The 18409-nt window shown below is 45.0% G+C and overlaps 1 protein-coding gene across 1 annotated transcript; it reads right to left on the bottom strand.

The window, feature by feature from the left end:
• Positions 1 to 1947: 1947 nt before the first annotated feature.
• On the bottom strand, positions 1948 to 16474 carry Isy1 (ISY1 splicing factor homolog). Its single transcript, XM_036180934.1, has 11 exons — positions 16327 to 16474; positions 13867 to 13889; positions 13290 to 13341; positions 12342 to 12407; positions 11863 to 11905; positions 10078 to 10190; positions 8036 to 8153; positions 4964 to 5086; positions 4195 to 4316; positions 2845 to 2931; positions 1948 to 2490 (listed from the first exon to the last, which is right to left on the bottom strand). Exons 1-11 carry the CDS (start codon positions 16327 to 16329, stop codon positions 2383 to 2385), a joined length of 858 nt encoding a protein of 285 aa, XP_036036827.1. The 5' UTR covers positions 16330 to 16474; the 3' UTR covers positions 1948 to 2382.
• Between the last annotated feature and the right edge of the window lie 1935 nt (positions 16475 to 18409).

The raw sequence follows: 18409 nt of genomic DNA, 5'->3' as shown, positions 1-18409 counted from the left end.
TTGTCCTCTGACCTCTGGCCTTCACAATTGCTCCATGGTGCCCTCTCCATCCCACATATACCAACAAATATTTTTTAAAAGATTTATTTATCATTTATGTTTAGTCTGTGTGCTTGCATGAGTTTATATAACTCATGTTGTGTGCAGAAGTCCAAGGAGGACAGAAGGTGTCTGATCCCCCAGAACTAGAGCTACAGGTAGTTAGGAATGCCCTATGTGGGTGCTGAGAACCAAACCTCTGCAAAACAGCATGGAGAGATCTTCCCAGGCCCCCAGATTTAACACTTTTTTTTTTTTTTTTAAGTTTTTTCGAGACAGGGTTTCTCTGTGTAGTTTTGGTGCCTGTCCTGGATCTCACTCTGTAGCCCAGGCTGGCTTTGAACTCACAGAGATCCGCCTGGCTCTGCCTCCCAAGTGCTGGGATTAAAGGCGTGCACCACCACCGCCCAATGGATTTAAGATTTTTTTTTAAAGATTTATTTATTTATTATGTCTACAGTGTTCAGTCTGCATGCTTTGCCTGAAGGCCAGAAGAGGCCATCAGATCTCATTATAGATGGTTGTGAGCCACCATGTGGTTTCTGGGAACTGAACTCAGGACCTTTAGAAAGAGCAGCCAGTGCTCTTAACCACTGAGCCATCTCTCCAGCCCAGATTTAACATTCTTAAAGCAAGTTAGTGGTGGATGAACTGAGTAGATGTTAACAGTCACTGTCACAGGGTGACACCATCTTAGCTGATAAACAGCAGATATCCCATAACCACCATGTGTGTTTCAGAGCTGCCCCCCACTCCCCAGTGGGTAGAAAGACAACCTTGTTCTCTTCATTTCTTTCCTCATTTCTTTTGCATCTTATGCCTCTTGTTTCTTTCTGAACTTATTTAAATATATAGCCCATATGTCATCCTATTTTCCTTGTGTATCACCAAAGCTAGTTCAGAAAATAAGGCCCCAATCAAACGGAAGTGGGAGAAAAAGCACCACAAAGATGATGGATACCAACCATGACGGCCTGTGTCCTTACGACCCGACTCAGCCAGCAGTCAGTTTGACTCACCTCCAACAAAGGCCAATGGGGCTCTGCCGTCCACCACGATGTTGCCCTCATAGTACACTCTCCCCAGCCCCTCAACAGCCCACATCCTTTCCATGGGACAAGCTTCTCCAAACCAAGGACCCTTGTCCCCTCGGCCTGGGTTGGATCCCTGCCACTTACTGTGACCCTGGCCTCCCACATGCTCCCACTACCCTCAGAACAGGAGACCTGCGGCTCACACTGCTCGGGCTTAGAGACCTTGCAAGAGGTTCCTGTTAGGTAGCAAAGACTCAGTTTAAAGTGGTGCTCTGGATTCAGTCACTTAGGGTCTACAATGCGTACCCACAAAGGCCAGCACATAGCCATCCTCAGCTGTGAAGCTGTGAATATAAGCTGGTTGTATGCTCATGCCAGGTGGAGCCTTGGGATCTGTACCATTCCTGGCACTACCACCCACTCTACCCCACCCCCATACACACACACACACACACACACACACACACACACACACACACACAGTGTTCAGTGCCTTCCATGACTGACATCATGTCATCGCAGTCTAGGTATGCCACAGGACAAGGGCCAGGTACATATGTTTCCTTTCTTATTAAAATATTTAATAAAAACAGCTTTCTCTGAAACAAGTTATAAAAGTAAGATTGCAAACTCAGAATTCCTGTCCTCAAGACAGGAGAGGGTGAAGCAGGTTCTCACAGAGGGGGACCATGGCAAAATAAAGCAGAGCCCAGCATAAAGGGATGGCTTTACTGCTGACAGTGGAGTTCCATCTCAGGGTAGACACATCATTTCAGTTTTCCAGAGAAGATATGTCTTTGAATTTGAATATGATTTGAATAAAAATCATGCATTCTTGGGGTTGGGGATTTAGCTCAGTGGTAGGCAAGCACAAGGCCCTGGGTTTGATCCTCAGCTCCAAAACAAAACAAAACAAAATCATGCATTCTTAATGTTGGTTACTAATTAATCCTTCTCTCTCCCAAAATCATAGTACAAGGCAGAATAAGTTTTCAGACAGAGAGTTGATTTTACACATTCTAAATTAAAAATAAATGGATCTGTATGGTAGCAAACACATCTGTAACAAGTGATGGCTAGTCTTCAGTACCCTGGCAGCTTATGGGGAAGTCAGGGACAGGGCCTCACCTTCAGGCCAGCTCACACATCCAGAAAAGGAGGGAGGCAATATGCAAGATGAGAAAGGCACAGGGCCTCCCAGCCTGGCCAGCCCAGCTATAGCCTGGGGTAGCTATGAGGATGATAAGCCCAGGGTGTCACAAGCACACCCAGCACATCTCCCAGAGTCTGAGAAGGGCTCTGGTTCATCTTAGTACCCCAAGAGCCGCTTGGCTTCTTCACTCTGTGCCTGCAGGGTCTCACTTGCATATTTCTGGAGCAGTTCCATTTTCTTCCTCCGTACAAGCGCCTCCTCGATCTGTGAACACCCACAATGAAGAAGTCAGCCCTCAGCAAGGCCAGCCACCACCTCTACCACAACCTAAGCAGGGAATACCTGCAGGGACACAGTCAAGGAGTCTGACTTTCACTAGACTTATTCTAAGACTGCAAGAACTGAAAGCCATTTCCCTCTGGGAAGATTCAGTCAAAGCTCATGCTATCAGTTCCATCAAGAGGGTCCTGCCCTTCACGGATCCCACACCTCTGCATACACAATGAGCTCTACACGGTCAGGCTCAAAGGCTGCAGAGTGGAATGGAAGGACAAGGACCACCCAGAAAGGTGAGCCTAGCTGGCGGAATGGCTCTACTGGGCATAGCATCCATCCTACCTCCTGCTGCGAAGGCACCGGAACGTGAGCAATGAACTTCTGCTGACCGTCTTCCCCGGCCTTCTCTTGGCTGCCTTCCTCGTCAGACTGCAGAAGACAACATAGGACCCATGAGCAAGTCACCACGACAGAAGCACTCATACTCTGTAGACAGTGTTCCTCAGTTGGGCCTGGTGGCATGAACCTGTAGCCCTACACTTGGCAAGCTGAGGCAAGAGGCCTGCTCCAAGTTCCAGTCAGCCTGGGCTGCAGAGTGACCCTGTCTCTAAAGTTAACAATAAAAACAAAAGCACTGTGGGGCTGGAGAGTAGTTTTTAAGGCCTGCTCAAACAACTTAGTAAAACCCTATATAAAAAAAAAAAGAGAGACCTCGGGACAGAGCTCAGTGGTAGAGGGCTTACTTCCCCCAGTACCATAAAAACAAGCAAACAAACAAAGCTTAAATTATTGAAAAGGAAAAAGAAATCCTTTCCATTGTTTTTACAATAAAGGCAAGGCCTATTCAGGGAGAACTCCTCCTCGGCCTCATCACAGCAGCTCTTCACTTGTCTATGCTCCATCGCTGGCCTGCCATCTGTCCTCACTCAGCACAGCATGCATCTCCCAGCACATGCTGCTTGCTCTGCTCCTGCACGTGGCTGAGCGTGGCTCACAGAAGCCACTAACTAAACACCTGAAGAATCAAGCGAGCATTTCTTTGTCACCCAGAGAAAGCCCAGGGCATGCTGCCATCGTGCTTTAAATGCTTTACTGAGCTCTCCTGCAGGTCAGCTGGATCTAGGCGGGAACTTCCGTATCCTGTAACACATTCACTAAGTCATCAAAACTGTCTCCAAACCTGCTTCTTTGCCAATGATGTACAAGCAAGTTCTTTCAACTACATGGAGAATCTGCCTCATCTCAGAACAGCAAATCAGATGTGTTCTAACTGGCCCAGGCAGCAAGGCCATGCTGGACTCAACAGAAGAGTCTGGAGCCCAAAGGTTCTGCATAGAGGTGTGGACCACAGCCCCATCCCTGGTCACAAGCGTCTACAGAAGCCCATGGGCCTGTCTCCATCTGTGAAATGGGTGTGGAAGACCACAGAAGACTAATACAGACAACTCACTTCTGTGGCTCACAGAAGCGCTGAGGTCATGGACTAAAGCTTATGTGACCTCAATTGGGTTTATAAACTGCCACACATCATTCGAGAGAACTGATCTGTTAGAGGGAAGCTAAAGAGAGCTCCCTCAGCCCTTCCTGCCTGGGACCTCCCTGTGCTCTGAGCCATGACCCAGCCTCCTCCCTGGTGTACTCTGGAGCTCAGAGAAGAGGACAATGAGCACCAGACAGGACCCACGCCAGTACCTCCTCTTCAGTGACAGCATAGATGTTGATCTCCTCTTCCTCTTCCTCTTCCTCCTCCTTTTCTCCCCTTGCCAGGCGAGCCTCTCTCTCTGCTTTCCATTTTCCCACCAACTCAGCTCTGACTGAAGACCAAGGAGAAAAAGGGTATTGAAAAAGACTTTACTCGGCTAGAAGGCCAAGATGTCCCCTCCGGAAAAGGACACCCTGATTCCACCCAGTCTGTTCTACAATGCCTCTATGTAGATACAAGGCAATTTTTGTAATAGTGTCTCCAAATCCTCTCCACTGGCTGACTGTCACACACATGCTGGGTCCCACCCTCACTATGCACTTCCAAATTCCTATGGGAACTGTTATGGACACACCTCAGGCTTGCATGGTATGCTCTGCAGGGAGGAAGCACTCACTGGTACAGACACTACCTCCCTCTCTGTCAGTAAGCTGTCAGTTGTGCAAGAAGATCTGAAAGCCACTAACATGGGTACTACTAAACAAGTTCAAGAAAAGCTAGCTTAGAAGGATCTAGACTGTGACCTCCCAGCAACAGGAGCAGGACTGAGGAAAGAAGATCTGTGGCTTCACCTGCTGTTCTGAGCCTAGCATGACCTGACTGCTTCCCCTGCCACCTAGCTGTCAGCTACTACCAGCCCACTGAAGACCCGTAGCAATAATAAAAGGCAGCTTTTGGTATCATGTGCTTTTTAAAACTGTTTTCAACAGAGAGAACAGAAGTCAGGTGGCAGCTATAGTGACATGCCCATGGACATACGTTTCTTTTCATAGTCTTGTTCCAAAGGCACAATAACTCCATCATCTTCATCCAGGTAACCATAGTATTCAAAGTCAATCGCCTTCATGAGCTCAGCACGTGTCTTTCTGGGAGGAGGGAGGGCTACAAGAAATGGCAGAAACTTAGCTAGATTCTCATCAAGATCACCCTTGAGCCACAACTTTTCTCCACACAGCACTGAAGTCACACATGACACATGGCCACGGAAATGCCACAAAGACAGCACTTCTCTATATCATATATGAGATCAAGAGAGTGGAAACACCTTTCTTAAGTTCAAGTTTTGATCCGATGAGTAGTATCTAAAGAAATCTACCCTTGGCTAAGGGTATAGGCCAGTGATTAGAACCCTTGCCACAAGGCCCTGGGTTCAATCCTGAGCATTGCAAAAATAGATAAGTAACAAGTAAATAAATGGAACCCATATGGTTTAAATAAACAGAGCTGGAGATTTAGATCAATGATGAACTGTGCTAAGCAAGCCCAAGGTCCCCAGTTCAGTCTCTGAAGCACCTTCTAGCAACACCCTCAAACCCACAAGTCCATAATAAGGTTTTATAGGCAGAGAAATACAACACAGAACTACTCATTCAATAGTGAAAACACTAGGGATAACCTAATACTATAAATGTCAGCGTGGGTATCCTGAAACCGCTGTTTTACAAAGTGTTTTAACAGCATAGGAAATGGTTGACTGACACAAAACAAATATACAGAAGAAGAAACCTTAAGAAGGGCAAAGGAGAGCATTCTGAAGAAAGCATTCAGACTGAGGACAACTATCTAGAGCACAACTGTGTTTATCAAAGGGAAATCAAATGAAGATTATAACCTAACATTGTGAAAGAATGAAAGTCGGCCACTAAGGAAAGAGAAATGTGGGGGCTAAAGAGATGGCTCAGTGGTTAAGAGTACTGCTCTTCCAGAGGACCTAGGTTTGGTTCCTAGCATCCACATGATGGCTCACAACCACCTACAACTTCATATCCAGGGGGATCGAACATCCTCTTCTGGACTCTGAGGGACACTGTATGTGCACACACACATCCAGGCAAAAACACCCATACACATAAAATATAATCTCAGAAAAATCTAAGAAAAAATGCAAATGTGTGAACATTTCCATTGGTAATTAAATTATCAACTTCATTAATCACAGAAATAAACAGGAAATAGTGAGAGAGTACATAACAAGTTCAAAGCTGGCTTCTGCTATACACTAAGACCCTGTCTCAAAACAAAACATGGAAATGACTCAGCAGCTCAAAGTGCTTGCTAGTGCATCATGATGAGAAACAGAAACAGGAGAACTAAGAAGCCTGAGGGCCAGCTAGCCTAGAGTGCACAGTAATGAGGACAGCAGGAGAGAACCAACTCCACATGTACACTGGAGCACACATGTGCTTCACCTACACACACAGAAACATACACATCATTTTTTTAAATCACAAAATCTAGCACTTGAGAGGCAAAGGCAGGTGGATCTCTGAGTTCAAGGTAAGCCTGGTTTACAGAGTTCCATGATATCTAGGGTTACACAGAAAAACCCTTTCTCAAAAATAATAATAATAATAATTTTTAAAAATCTTCTAACTATGAGAACTGGAAAGAAAGGCACACCAATACTACCAATAGAATGGTTAAAGTATGACTAATTCACACCACATTTTCCTTTTGGTTGTAAGAATCAAACCCAGGGCCTCCCCACACATGCTCAGCAAGTGCATCACCATCAGTTTATGCCCTGTGATACACTTTAATTCTTCACAACCAGTTATGCAGCAGCTTTTAAGTGCTACATCAAGGAGTGTCACACACGGCAGGTAGGGGACAGCCATGTTTTGGCAGGCCTCTACTCCCTGCCCACAGTTGGTAACGGCCATTTTATCTGCCACTTCAGTTCCTGTCCTGTGAAAGGGTGGGCATCACACTGGCTGAAGGGAAAAAAGGACCGCCATCCTGCTGACCACAAGGACTAGTTTTCAAGTACAGTCACGTGAAAGAAAGTACAGGCAACTGGGATTGATTAATCTTTATGGATATGGATAAAATAAGCCCTGACAGCGGCCTAGAAGGAAACACGAAGATACTGTTCCCAGTCATCTCTGCTGGAGTCCTGCATTGGATCAGCAAGGGGTAAGAATGACTTATGCACACCACTCATGAGGCAGGCTACCAACTGAGCTTTGAGCTCACAAGTTTAAGACAAGCGTGGCTGGGTGGTGGTGGCGCACACCTTTAATCCCAGCACTCGGGAGGCAGAGCCAGGCGGATCTCTGTGAGTTTGAGGCCAGCCTGGTCTACAGAGTGAGATCTAGGACAGGTTCCAAAGCTACACAGAGAAACCCTGTCTCGAAAGACCCAAAAAAAAAAAAAAAAAAGACATGAACAAAAATCTATGCTGAGGGCTGAAGACGTAAATCACTGGTAGAGTGCTTGCCTACCTTGTTTAAGTCCAGGGTTCAATTCTAAACACACAAGAAAAATTAAACCCATTTAGAAAGCAGTAAATGGGGCAGTGAGATGGCTCAGTGGGTGAAGGGACTTACCACGGGGCCTGATGACATACGTGGTGGAGGCAGAGAACTGTGGTTGTCCTCTGATAACCACACAAATGTTACAACACACATGTACCCTCACACACACAGACACACCAGCAAATAAACCTTAATTACAATAAAGAAGGATGAAAGTCAATGCAAACAAACAACAACAAAACCCAACATGGTGACACAGGCCTGTAATCCCAGAACTCTGAAGGCTGAGGCTGAAGTTAGATGGCCAGTTTGAGGCCAGACAGAACAAAGTCTTTAAAACAACCAGGTTAGGTGTCTACAATTCTAACAAGTGCAGGCAGAAAGATCAGGAGTTCAAAGCCTGGACTACATGAGACCATTTTCCAAAAATATAACATAAAATTAAGAATAAAAATAAAAAAGCTGTTTTTAAAATCTGGACACAATAAATCCACACTGCATAACATCCGGCACGCCTCTCTTACTCACTAGCAAGGACTAAAGGCCACGGCCTTCTCAAACACGAGCTACTCACGTTCTTTCTCAAACAGCTCTCTGACGCCAGGCAAATCCTTTGCTGCCCCAAAGTACTTGTAACCACGGTTCCCAGGAACTTCTTTACCTTCATGATCCAGCATCTTAGGGCCAACTTTCTTATTGGGAAAGAAAAAGGAAAATGGATCTGATACATAAAACTACTTTCCTATGTTTACAAATACATTTTGAGATAATAATGGTCATACATTGAAAACACTCCATACAGAAAAGCATTTGTGGATTTTTTTAAACCCCTTAAAAATTAACCTAAGGCTGGAGACATAGATCAGGAGTAGAGTGCTTGTCTATCATATCATGCAAATAGCTTTGGTTCAATCCCCAGCACCACAAAAAAAAAAGTTTAAAAAAAAAAGGTCTGACATGGTAGCATACACCTCTAATTTCAGCACTGAGAGGGCTAAGGAAGGAGGCCTGATACCTGAGTTCAATTCCCCAGGCCCCATATGGTAGAAGTGAAAAAGTGACTTCTACAAGTAGTCCTCTGACCACCAAAAGTGCATTGGTGCTCTACAGAACAGGCGCGCGCACGCACGCGCACACACACGCGCACACACACACACACACACACACACACACACACACACACACATACATAATAAATAAATAAGTAAATGTCATTAAGAAAAATTAAAAACCAAAAGAAAAAAATCAACATGGATGAGGATGAAACTCAGCACAGTGCTGGGTGTGGTGTTGCATGCCTATAATCCCAGCACCTAAGAGCCTGAGACAGGAAGATTGCCACAAATCCAAGGCTAGGTTAGACTATATAAAGCCTGCGCTACAGAGTGAGACTTAGTCTCAAGAAAAACAGAAAAACAGTCAAAAAAGAAAATAACATACCAAGGGGCCTAGCTCCATCAATAGAGGCCTTGCCAAGCCTGTCGATCCCTAGCACCACATAAAACCAGGTATAGTGAGCCAGGCAGCGGTGGCGCATGCCTTTAATCCCAGCACACAGAGCCAGGCAGATCTCTGTGAGTTTGAGGCCAGCCTGGTCTATAGAGCAAGATCCAGGACAGGCACCAAAACTACACAGAGAAAAAAAAAAAAAAGAACAGGTATAGTGGAACATGCCAGAAACCCCAGCACTCATGAGCTCCAGGAAGGAAGGAGCAGTCCAAGGCTAACCTTGGTTACTTTGAGGCCAATCTGAACTACATGATACCCTGTCTCAAAAGAAAAACAAACAAATAATAAATATCAAAATAAGACAGAATGGAAAATGCCAAAGTACATCACAGACTTTCTCAGTGTGCTTTTGTGTACACCAGATTGCAGTAAAAAGTGTGTATGCTGGGACTAAAGAAATGGCTCAGACCTTAGAAACACTTACTGCTCTTGCAGAAGATCTGAGTTCGATCCCCTGAACCCACATCAGCAGCTCAAAACTGCCTGCAACTCTAACTCCAGGGAGCTCAGACTCCTCCTCTGACCTCCATGGGCACCAACACTCATGTCTTCATTCCCTCTCTCTCTCACACACACACACACACACACACACACACACACACACACACACAATCTAAATTTAAAATGTGTGCCAGGATTGGTGGTGCAAGACTTTGATCCCAGAAAAGGCAGATGGATATCTGTGAGTTCAAGGCCAGCCTTATCTACACAGTAAGTTCCAGTATAGCCAGAGCTACATAAGAGACCTTGTCTCAAAAAAAAGTCTGGGTGCACTTGTCTTACTATAATCATGATACTAAGGGAGAAAAACCCACAACAGATAGGAACGTCTCTGGGGAGCTCAAGAAAGCATGTGAGGTGGCCATGGTCACTGTAAACATGTACCTTGCCTAGGCCGAGGCCTGAGCCATGCAGTAGTTCAGGATTATGCCACCATCCTTTTCACAGGAACTCTGCCCACATGTAACGGCTGCTTCTCAACCCTCTGTCACTATCAGCTGGCTCCTTTGGGATAGTCATGGTCTGAACCTACAGGCAGTGCACAGCTAGACACCCTGCCATACCCTCCACAGTCTGTCTCAGGTACCATTGGGCTACACTACTTACTCCATAGTCAGGACCACCCAGCTCCTTGATGCGGACCTCCCAGTGTCCTTTCTCCCTTAGCAGCTTGTTAATTTCATCATTCAGGTCTCGAATTCGGAATTCCCCTAAACCAGCTAGAAAACAACACTGTTAGTATCATTTCTTCAAGATGCCGTGCCCTAAAACAACGAGTGCCAGTATTTCCAATACATGTACTCAATGCCATAGCTTTACAATGGACACAGCAACACGGCAATGGTCTACTCCATAAAACTGATCCTTTAAATTGATAAGAAAAGGCATGGTGTGGTGGTGCACACCTTTGATCCCAGCATTCTAGAGGCAGAGGCAGCCCAGATCTCTGTGAATTTGAGGCCAGCCTGTAATTCCAGCTGCAGGGGATCTGATGTGCTCTTCTGGTTTTGGTAGACACCCACATCCACATCCACACACAAGCATACACATAACTGAAAATAAAACAAATCTTTTAAAAATAAAAGATCAGCTGGACTGGTCATGAACACTCTTAATCCCAGCATTTGGGAGGCAGAGGCAGGGGGATCTCTGTGAATTCGAGGCCAGGCTGGTCTACAAAGAGTGTTTCAGGACATTCAGGGCTGTTAAACAGAGAACCCTGTCAAGAAAAACCTAAAGGAAAAAAAAAAAAAAAAGGATGTATCAGTAGTGCATAGCCATCACACTATTCTGGAGGCTGAGGAAAGAGGAACAAAAAAGTTCAAAGGTTGGTTGCCTGGGCGAGAGTTCAAAGGTCAGCCTAAACAACTTAACAAGACCTTGTCTCAAAAAAAACTATAACTAATAATAATACCAAGTAGAGCAAATATGGAAACACATTTTACAAACTTCCATTCCTATATTCTAGCCTCTTAAGCAAGAAAAAGACCCACGACTCCCATTTTCAGGATGTGCAACCCTATAGTCAGAAAGAACCTCAAAGCAGCCAGTCTTCCCAAAGCAAAGCTGATGCTGGTTTAGGATCTTCTAATGTGTTTTAGGATCTTCTAATGTGTTTTAGGATCTTCTAATGTGTTTTAGGATCTTCTAATGTGTTTTAGTATCTTCTTGCTGACATTTTGAAAATCTATGTAGAAGCTGGATATGGTTGAATGGGTAGGGAGGGGGAGGATCTGGAAGGACTTGGGGGAGGGGAAGAATATGATCAAAATAGGTTTAAATTTAAAAATATTTTAGGGGGGTTGGGGATTTAGCTCTGTGGTAGAGCACTTGCCTAGCAAGCGCAAGGCCCTGGGTTCAGTCCTCAGCTCTGGCAAAAAAAAAAAAAAAAAAAAAAAGTTTTAAATAAATAATATAATTTAAAAAAAAAAGTTAAGCAGATGTCAGGCAGTGGTGGCATACACCTTTAATCCCAACACTCAGGAGGCAGAGGCAGGCAAATCTCTGAGTTGGAGGCCAGCCTGGTCTGCAGAACAAGTTCCAGGACAGCCAGGACTACACTGAGAAACCCTGTCTCAAAAAGGAAAATAAAAAAGTTAAGTGGAATGTTATCAGGCGCTTTACTCTATAAATGTCATCTAGGTCAAACTGACTGACAGATTTTTTTATGCTTGTTTTGGCCTCGTGTGTGCTATGTAGCTGTGAGGATACCTTCCACTCCAGCCTTACATTGGGATTGCAGGCATGCACTATACTTGGGCCAATGTTCACATCTTCGATGGCCTTGCTAATTCCCTATGTACTTGTCTTACTGGTCATTAGGAAAGGAGGGCTGAAGTCCCTACATCTAACTGTGTATTCTAGAACACTTTACAGGGTTAGTCAGCTTACCATTCTGAATCTGAGCAACTTTTTTTGAGATCTCTCCAATGATCTGTAGGGAAATAAATAGTAACAGGTACATTTTCATGATTTTTTAACATATCTGAAAGCAAAGGAAAACTGTAATTCACAACTAACAAAAATACAAAAGGTGTGGCAGAGCACACCTTTAATCCCACAACTGGGGAGACAGAAGCAGACAGATATCTGTGTTCAAGGCCAGTCAGGACTACAAAGCAAGACCATGTCTCAAAAACAGAAACAGCGCTGGGCAGTGGTAATGCACACCTTAATCCCAACACTCGGAAGGTAGAGGCAGAGATCTCGGTGAGTTAGAGAATAGCCTGGCATACATAGGTACAGCCAGGAACACAAGGGGAGACCCAGTCTCAAAGCAAGATTAAAATTCCGGTTAATAATCACTGAGATAAAGAGAAACCAGCAAAAGCATGCCACTTCTGCTGAGATCAGGTTTCCCCAGAACATACCTGTCGTCTCCATTTCTCGGCTTTGGGCAACTCAGTACATTCAGAAGCAAGAAAAGGTCTTCGTTCCTAAGGAGAAGGAGTAACACATGTCGTCACTAGGCTCTGTACACTTCAGTAACACCCACAACCAATTCAGGCTTGAAACCTGAACTAGTTAGTGCTCTAAGTATACTTGAAGTCACAGTGCTAGAGGGTACTCAACTCCCAACTCTTACCCTACAATCCCTTCTTAGGAAACATAATTACTCGAGGAACTGTGTCTAGTTAAAATAAATACATCCAACTATGTAATCTCTCCAAGCCCACCCTCTACCTTCTTATAGTCAATATTAGAGCTAGAATAATAGGAGAACCCATACACCACTTTAGATTTAAAAAAAAAAAAAAAAAAAGGGCTAGAGAGATAGTTCAGCGGTTAAGAGCACCAACTGCTCTTCCAGAGGTCCTGAGTTCAATTCCCAGCAACCATATGGTAGCTCACAACCACCTGTAATGAGATCTGGCATCCTCTCTGGCCTGCAGGGACACATGCAGGCAGAACACTGTATACATAATAAATAAATTAAAAAAAAAAAAAAAAAAAGTGAGGCTAGAGAGATGGCTCAGCAGCTAAGGGTAATGACTATTCTTCCAGGGTACCTGGGTTCAATTCCCAGCACCAACATGGCAGCTCACAACTGTCTATACTCCAAGATCTGACACCCTCACACAGACATACATGCAGGCCAAACACCAATGCACATAAAATAAAAATAAATAAGTTTTTAAAAAAATAGAAAAAGTAGACACCAGATAATCACACTGCCCCAACAGAAGAGAGGAACACCAGAAGTTCAAGAGTACAAACTCTTTAACAAGTATAACAGGAACATATGGAGTCTGAAGCCTGTCCAAGAGGTTTCAGTGTATTTCTGCTCGACACTTCCCAGGGGATGAGATTTCACTCACCTTGACTTTTCCCTCTTCCAGCTGAGCCTGACGAAATCTTGCCAGGGCAGTCCTGCCAGGGACACAAAAAAACCCATTAGATTTCTTATCATTCAAGTTCCTGGATGGGGCAGGTCTGTTCATGACCACATCTAAAGTCATTAGTGTGACCAGTAATAAAGAAACCAGAGTAGTTAAGGATTTTTATGTTCCAAGGGAGAGGCCTCCAACACTATTTGTGTTTCTGAACACTCAGGTATCTACTTTAACTATATTGCATATATAGACTATGGGGAAACTCTTTATCAGACTACTTTGATAAGCAATATACAGAAATGTTCAAAGATTAACATCATGGATGCCCTTGCAGTCATTCCCAGCCTATCCACAGGTGGGAAAATGTTCATCCAAGATAAGTTCTATAAGATACCAGAAAACATTAAGGGGAAAAAAAACACAAGCAAACACAGATATGCTATTTTATCACATGGAAAGAAGAAACCGCTTCCAGAAAGACTCCTACCAAAGGGATCACATACAAGTTCTGTGCTTCTAATTAAATCTCAAAATTTTCAGCCCCAAGGAAGTTAATACTCACATAGCCTTTTCTGCATTTCGGGCCTAGATGGAGACAAAGGAAGAAAACACTAAGTTTAGAATATTTGTTTTTCTTCTTGTGGTTGACTTGAAATGATGATTTTAAATGGTTAAAAAAATTATTTATTTTTTTTTCAAATTCGTATGTGTGTGTATCTGCTTGACTGTAGGGGCACCATGTGTGTAAGCCACCTGATGTGGATGCTGAGAACCAAACCTGGGTCCTCTGCACCAACAGTAAGCGCTTTTAACCAAGCCAATTCCTCAGCCCCTAGAATGCCTTTTATCACTTCTGCTGTTTTCTATTTGTGTTATGTTTTAAATTACTTGCTTTCTGTAATCATGCACATGTGTAGAACGCACTGTGATCATACCCATCAATCTCTCTGATCCCTCTCCCACCCCTCCTAGGGCCTCACATGCACCACCATGCACAGCCCCGACCCAAAACCAGCAGAGCTGGCTGCTCCATGCACCACCATGCACAGCCCCGACCCAAAACCAGCAGAGCTGGCTGCTCCATGCACCACCATGCACAGCCCCGACCCAAAACCAGCAGAGCTGGCTGCTCCATGCACCACCATGCACAGCCCCGACCCAAAACCAGCAGAGCTGGCTGCTCCATGCACCACCATGCACAGCCCCGACCCAACAGCAGAGCTGGTTGCTCCCTGCCAGTGGGACGCAGAAGCACCAAGACCGGCTTTTGCAAAGCAATTTTTATACAAGTGCTGTCACATCAGTGTTAAGACAATGATCCCTAAACCACAGGCTCAGGAAGACAACACATCTCTTCCAGTTGGGTTGGGGTTGCAAACTACTTGCTAAATATGGGACTTGGATTTTGCTCCCAGCTCTTCCTCTCAGTATCACTGAGACATGGTCTCACGAAAACCGACGTTTCCCTTTACACCGAATACCTTACTTTTTGTTTGTTTGTTTGTTTTTTATTTTTCAAGACAGGGTTTCCCTGTCTTTTCCTGGAACTCACTTGGTAGCCCAGGCTGGCCTCGAACTCACAGAGATCCGCCTGGCTCTGCCTCCCGAGTGCTGGGATTAAAGGTGTGAGCCACCACTGCCCGGCTCACACCGAATATCTTATAATGTTGTGATGACTTATTCAGATAAATGCATGGAGATAATCAGATAGTTTACAGAATCAGCACCATGAGCTTCATTTAACCTGCCCTTCAGATTCTCCCTTCCAATCACCTCTGAAAGAACCTCAGCAGGTGGATGGTGAATAAATGAACATGACAGCAGTGTGGGACACACCTTCCTTCTGAAACAGCTGCTTTCCAGGCCACTGTTTCCGCGTATTAGGATTCTGTACTAACAGTACTCAGTGGTTCTCAAAACATCCTCTGTAACCATTCCACGGCATCATATACTTCCTAAATTTTTGTGTATGTTTTTATTTAATAGATTATGTATCTGTTTGTACCTATAAATGTATACAATATCATCCCCCAAAAAAAGTGTAATAGTGGCTTTTTTTTTTCTATTTGGTATTGTAAAGCACACCAGACTGGCAAGAGGGCCTATATATTTGAATAAATGCCCATACCTTGTATATAGATTTACATGGTTATGTATATACTTATACCTGTTTCATAAACATACTTGGATATGTGCATATGGGTAAATATCTACCAAAATGGGCTGATTTTGTGGATAAGACTACACAGATCTCAACACTAGACCTCAAAGATATCAACAAAATTCTGAAGCGTGAAAGCAACTCCATATGCTTTTAAGGGGACTTTTACTATATAGAGATACAGATAGATATATAGATTTTTGTATGTATATGAATATTTTGCATATATATACCACGTGAGTACCTAGTGCCCACGAACTTCAGAAGTGGGTATTGGATCCCCTAAAACTGGAATTACAGATGATTGTGAGCCACCATGTGGGTGCTGGGAACTTAAGTGAAGTGGTTCTTAACCACTGGGCCATCTCTCCAGCCTCCATGGGGTCATCACTTTGAAAATACTACAGTAACCACGCCTCTTTTTACCAACACTATGTGTGATTTCATATTTACATATTAAATACTTCTTGAGCGAATGAAACTGAGAATCACAACCTCTCAACACTTCAGCCCATGCTAGTCATTCATTCACGGTGATGGCACACTTGTCTAGAGAATGCCAGACGCTGTCTTGGGCATTAGGTAAGCAACAGTGTGAAGACCCTTCCCTTGAGAAGTTCATATCTGTGAAGACAGAACATCTGGGCAGGACCTCCGCCTATTCAGTCCTATCGATAATGTGTTTCATCCAAACTGAACCACCGAGATGTAATTCAGCTCCCCAGCTCAGTTTTCTCCTGCAATTTCTAACACCTACGCCAAGAGGGAAAAGAACCCCGAAGCAGGCCAGGGACCCCGAGGCCGCACACTGGCCCGGGCCTCCCGAGGCCACGTGCCCGATTCCCTCTCCCCTGCACTCACCATGGTGCCGGCGAGGGCGCCGGGGCGCCGCGCCGCTGCACAGCTTGCCTTGACGTCCCGGACCTGGCGGGCCGGCGCGGGAACGGAAAACTCTTAATAGCTGACAAACTGCTCCTTTTGTCGGAAGAGTAAAGGGAGAGGACCGGAAGTTAAGGACCGGAAGCGGATGAGAGAACGGGGGAGGGGCGAGGGACGCAGCTGCGCTTCTGTGGGCGGCTTTCCGCCGGCGTCTGTCCTGTGGGTCGTCTCACGCAGTGGCCAGGATTACGCCTGCGCCGCGAGAATGAGTCTGTCAACGTTTGATTTTCTTCTCGTGGCAACAGCTGTCAGAGATTCACCTGTCTTTGTCCTTCCTGATCCTTCTATGGCAGCAGATGACCATTTTGAAAATGACTCCCCTACCTCTCTGAACGCACTGAGTCTTCGCAGCCACTCGGGGCCCTGCAGGGAGTACTGTTGCCTGCGTGGACCCGGGTCCCTGACACACCTTCAGGTGCCAGTGCTGGCTTGGGAGCCAGGGGAGCAAACCTGCCTTCCCGGGAGGCTTTTTCACGGCTGCCTGTCATTTACTTGGAGCTGAACAGTGCCTGAGACCATGGTGCTCCTCCTCCCTCCTCCATTTAGGAAACATGTATAATTACCATTATACTTTACTAAAGGTGACTGTTCCCAAGAAACTGACAGGATGAATGTGATCGTGAAAGAAACGTGTGAACCAATAAATCAGAGCTTTCTCCACACATTCCCAGAAGACAGAGACCACCCTTTTAAAATACAAACTTATGGCTAGACTTGCGGGCCCACGCCTTTAATTCCAGCATTCAGGTGGCAAAAAAGGTCGGTTTTTATGTGTTGGAGGACTGCCTGGCCTATAGAGAGAGTTCTAGGCCAACCAGGGGTGCATAGTGAGACCCTGCCTCAAAAACTAAAGAAAAGAGTTGAGCACCTTTGATGCCAGCACTCAGAAGGCAGAGGCAGAGTATCTTTTGAGTTCAAGGCCCATCCACAAAGTGAGTTCCAGGACAGCCAGGGCTACATAGAGAAACTCTGGCTTAGGTGGAGGTGTGGGGGAGTAATGAGAAGAAAATCAAATATGGAGGTAAGGAGCAGATGGGAGTTAGAGACTACATGAGACACTTGGCAGAGACATGGGCATTAGAAACAGTAGTGGGCTCTCCTATTGAGTTGGCCTTAAGGAGAGTACCCATGTCACAGGCCAGGCAAGAATGTTACAGACCCCCATGCATATAAGGCCAAATTTAGAGACCTTTATTAGCAGACAGCTGAGGGCAGGCTCTTGTCCCAAAGCACTCCCTGCACCAAAGCTCAGGGATACAGTTTAAATAGATTTATTTATTTACTTATTTATTATGTATACAGTATTCTGTCTGCATGTGTCCCTGCAGGCCAGAAGAGGGCACCAGATCTCATTACAGATGGTTGTAAGCCACCATGTGGTTGCTGGGAATTGAACTCAGGACCTCTGGAAGAGCAGCTGGTGCTCTTAACCACTGAGCCATCTCTCCAGCCCCCAGGGATACAGGATTTATGAAGGTAAACACCTCAACGGCATCCCAGTCAGGTGTAGCATTTGTTCTGGCTATCCATTCAGCAGTCATTTTGGTTATGCATCTGGGCCATGGTCAGCCCACTCTATTAGCCTTCCCTTCTCCTGTGCATTCTGCCATTAGACTCAACCATTGCTAAGTATACAGAATCTCAACAAAAGTGGTGCACTAGGAGTTAAGGATCAAGCAGGATCGGACACAAACTTAAATATTTATGTAAGTGGGCAGATGGTTGCCCACTAGAACCTCTCTTCCTACTTCTTGCAACTAGGTGTAAGAGTATGACCAAATGATGGCCGGTGGTGCTTTGGGCCAGGAGCCCCAAGGGTTTTTTCCTTAACCCTTAATTACTCATTACTAAAGCACCATGACATTTTACATTAAGAGATTCGTGGAGTTTGGCCTTTTCAACTTTCCATAAGTTTGAAGGGGGTGGGAACTATGGAAATGGATGTAGTTGGCATTTCCCTTTGGACTGTCAACCAGCTCCCAAATAAAGACACAGAGAATTATGA

This window comes from Onychomys torridus, chromosome 3 (genome assembly GCF_903995425.1).
Source record: "Onychomys torridus chromosome 3, mOncTor1.1, whole genome shotgun sequence".
NCBI lineage: Eukaryota > Metazoa > Chordata > Mammalia > Rodentia > Cricetidae > Onychomys > Onychomys torridus.
This window is presented reverse-complemented; position numbering and strand designations above follow the sequence as displayed.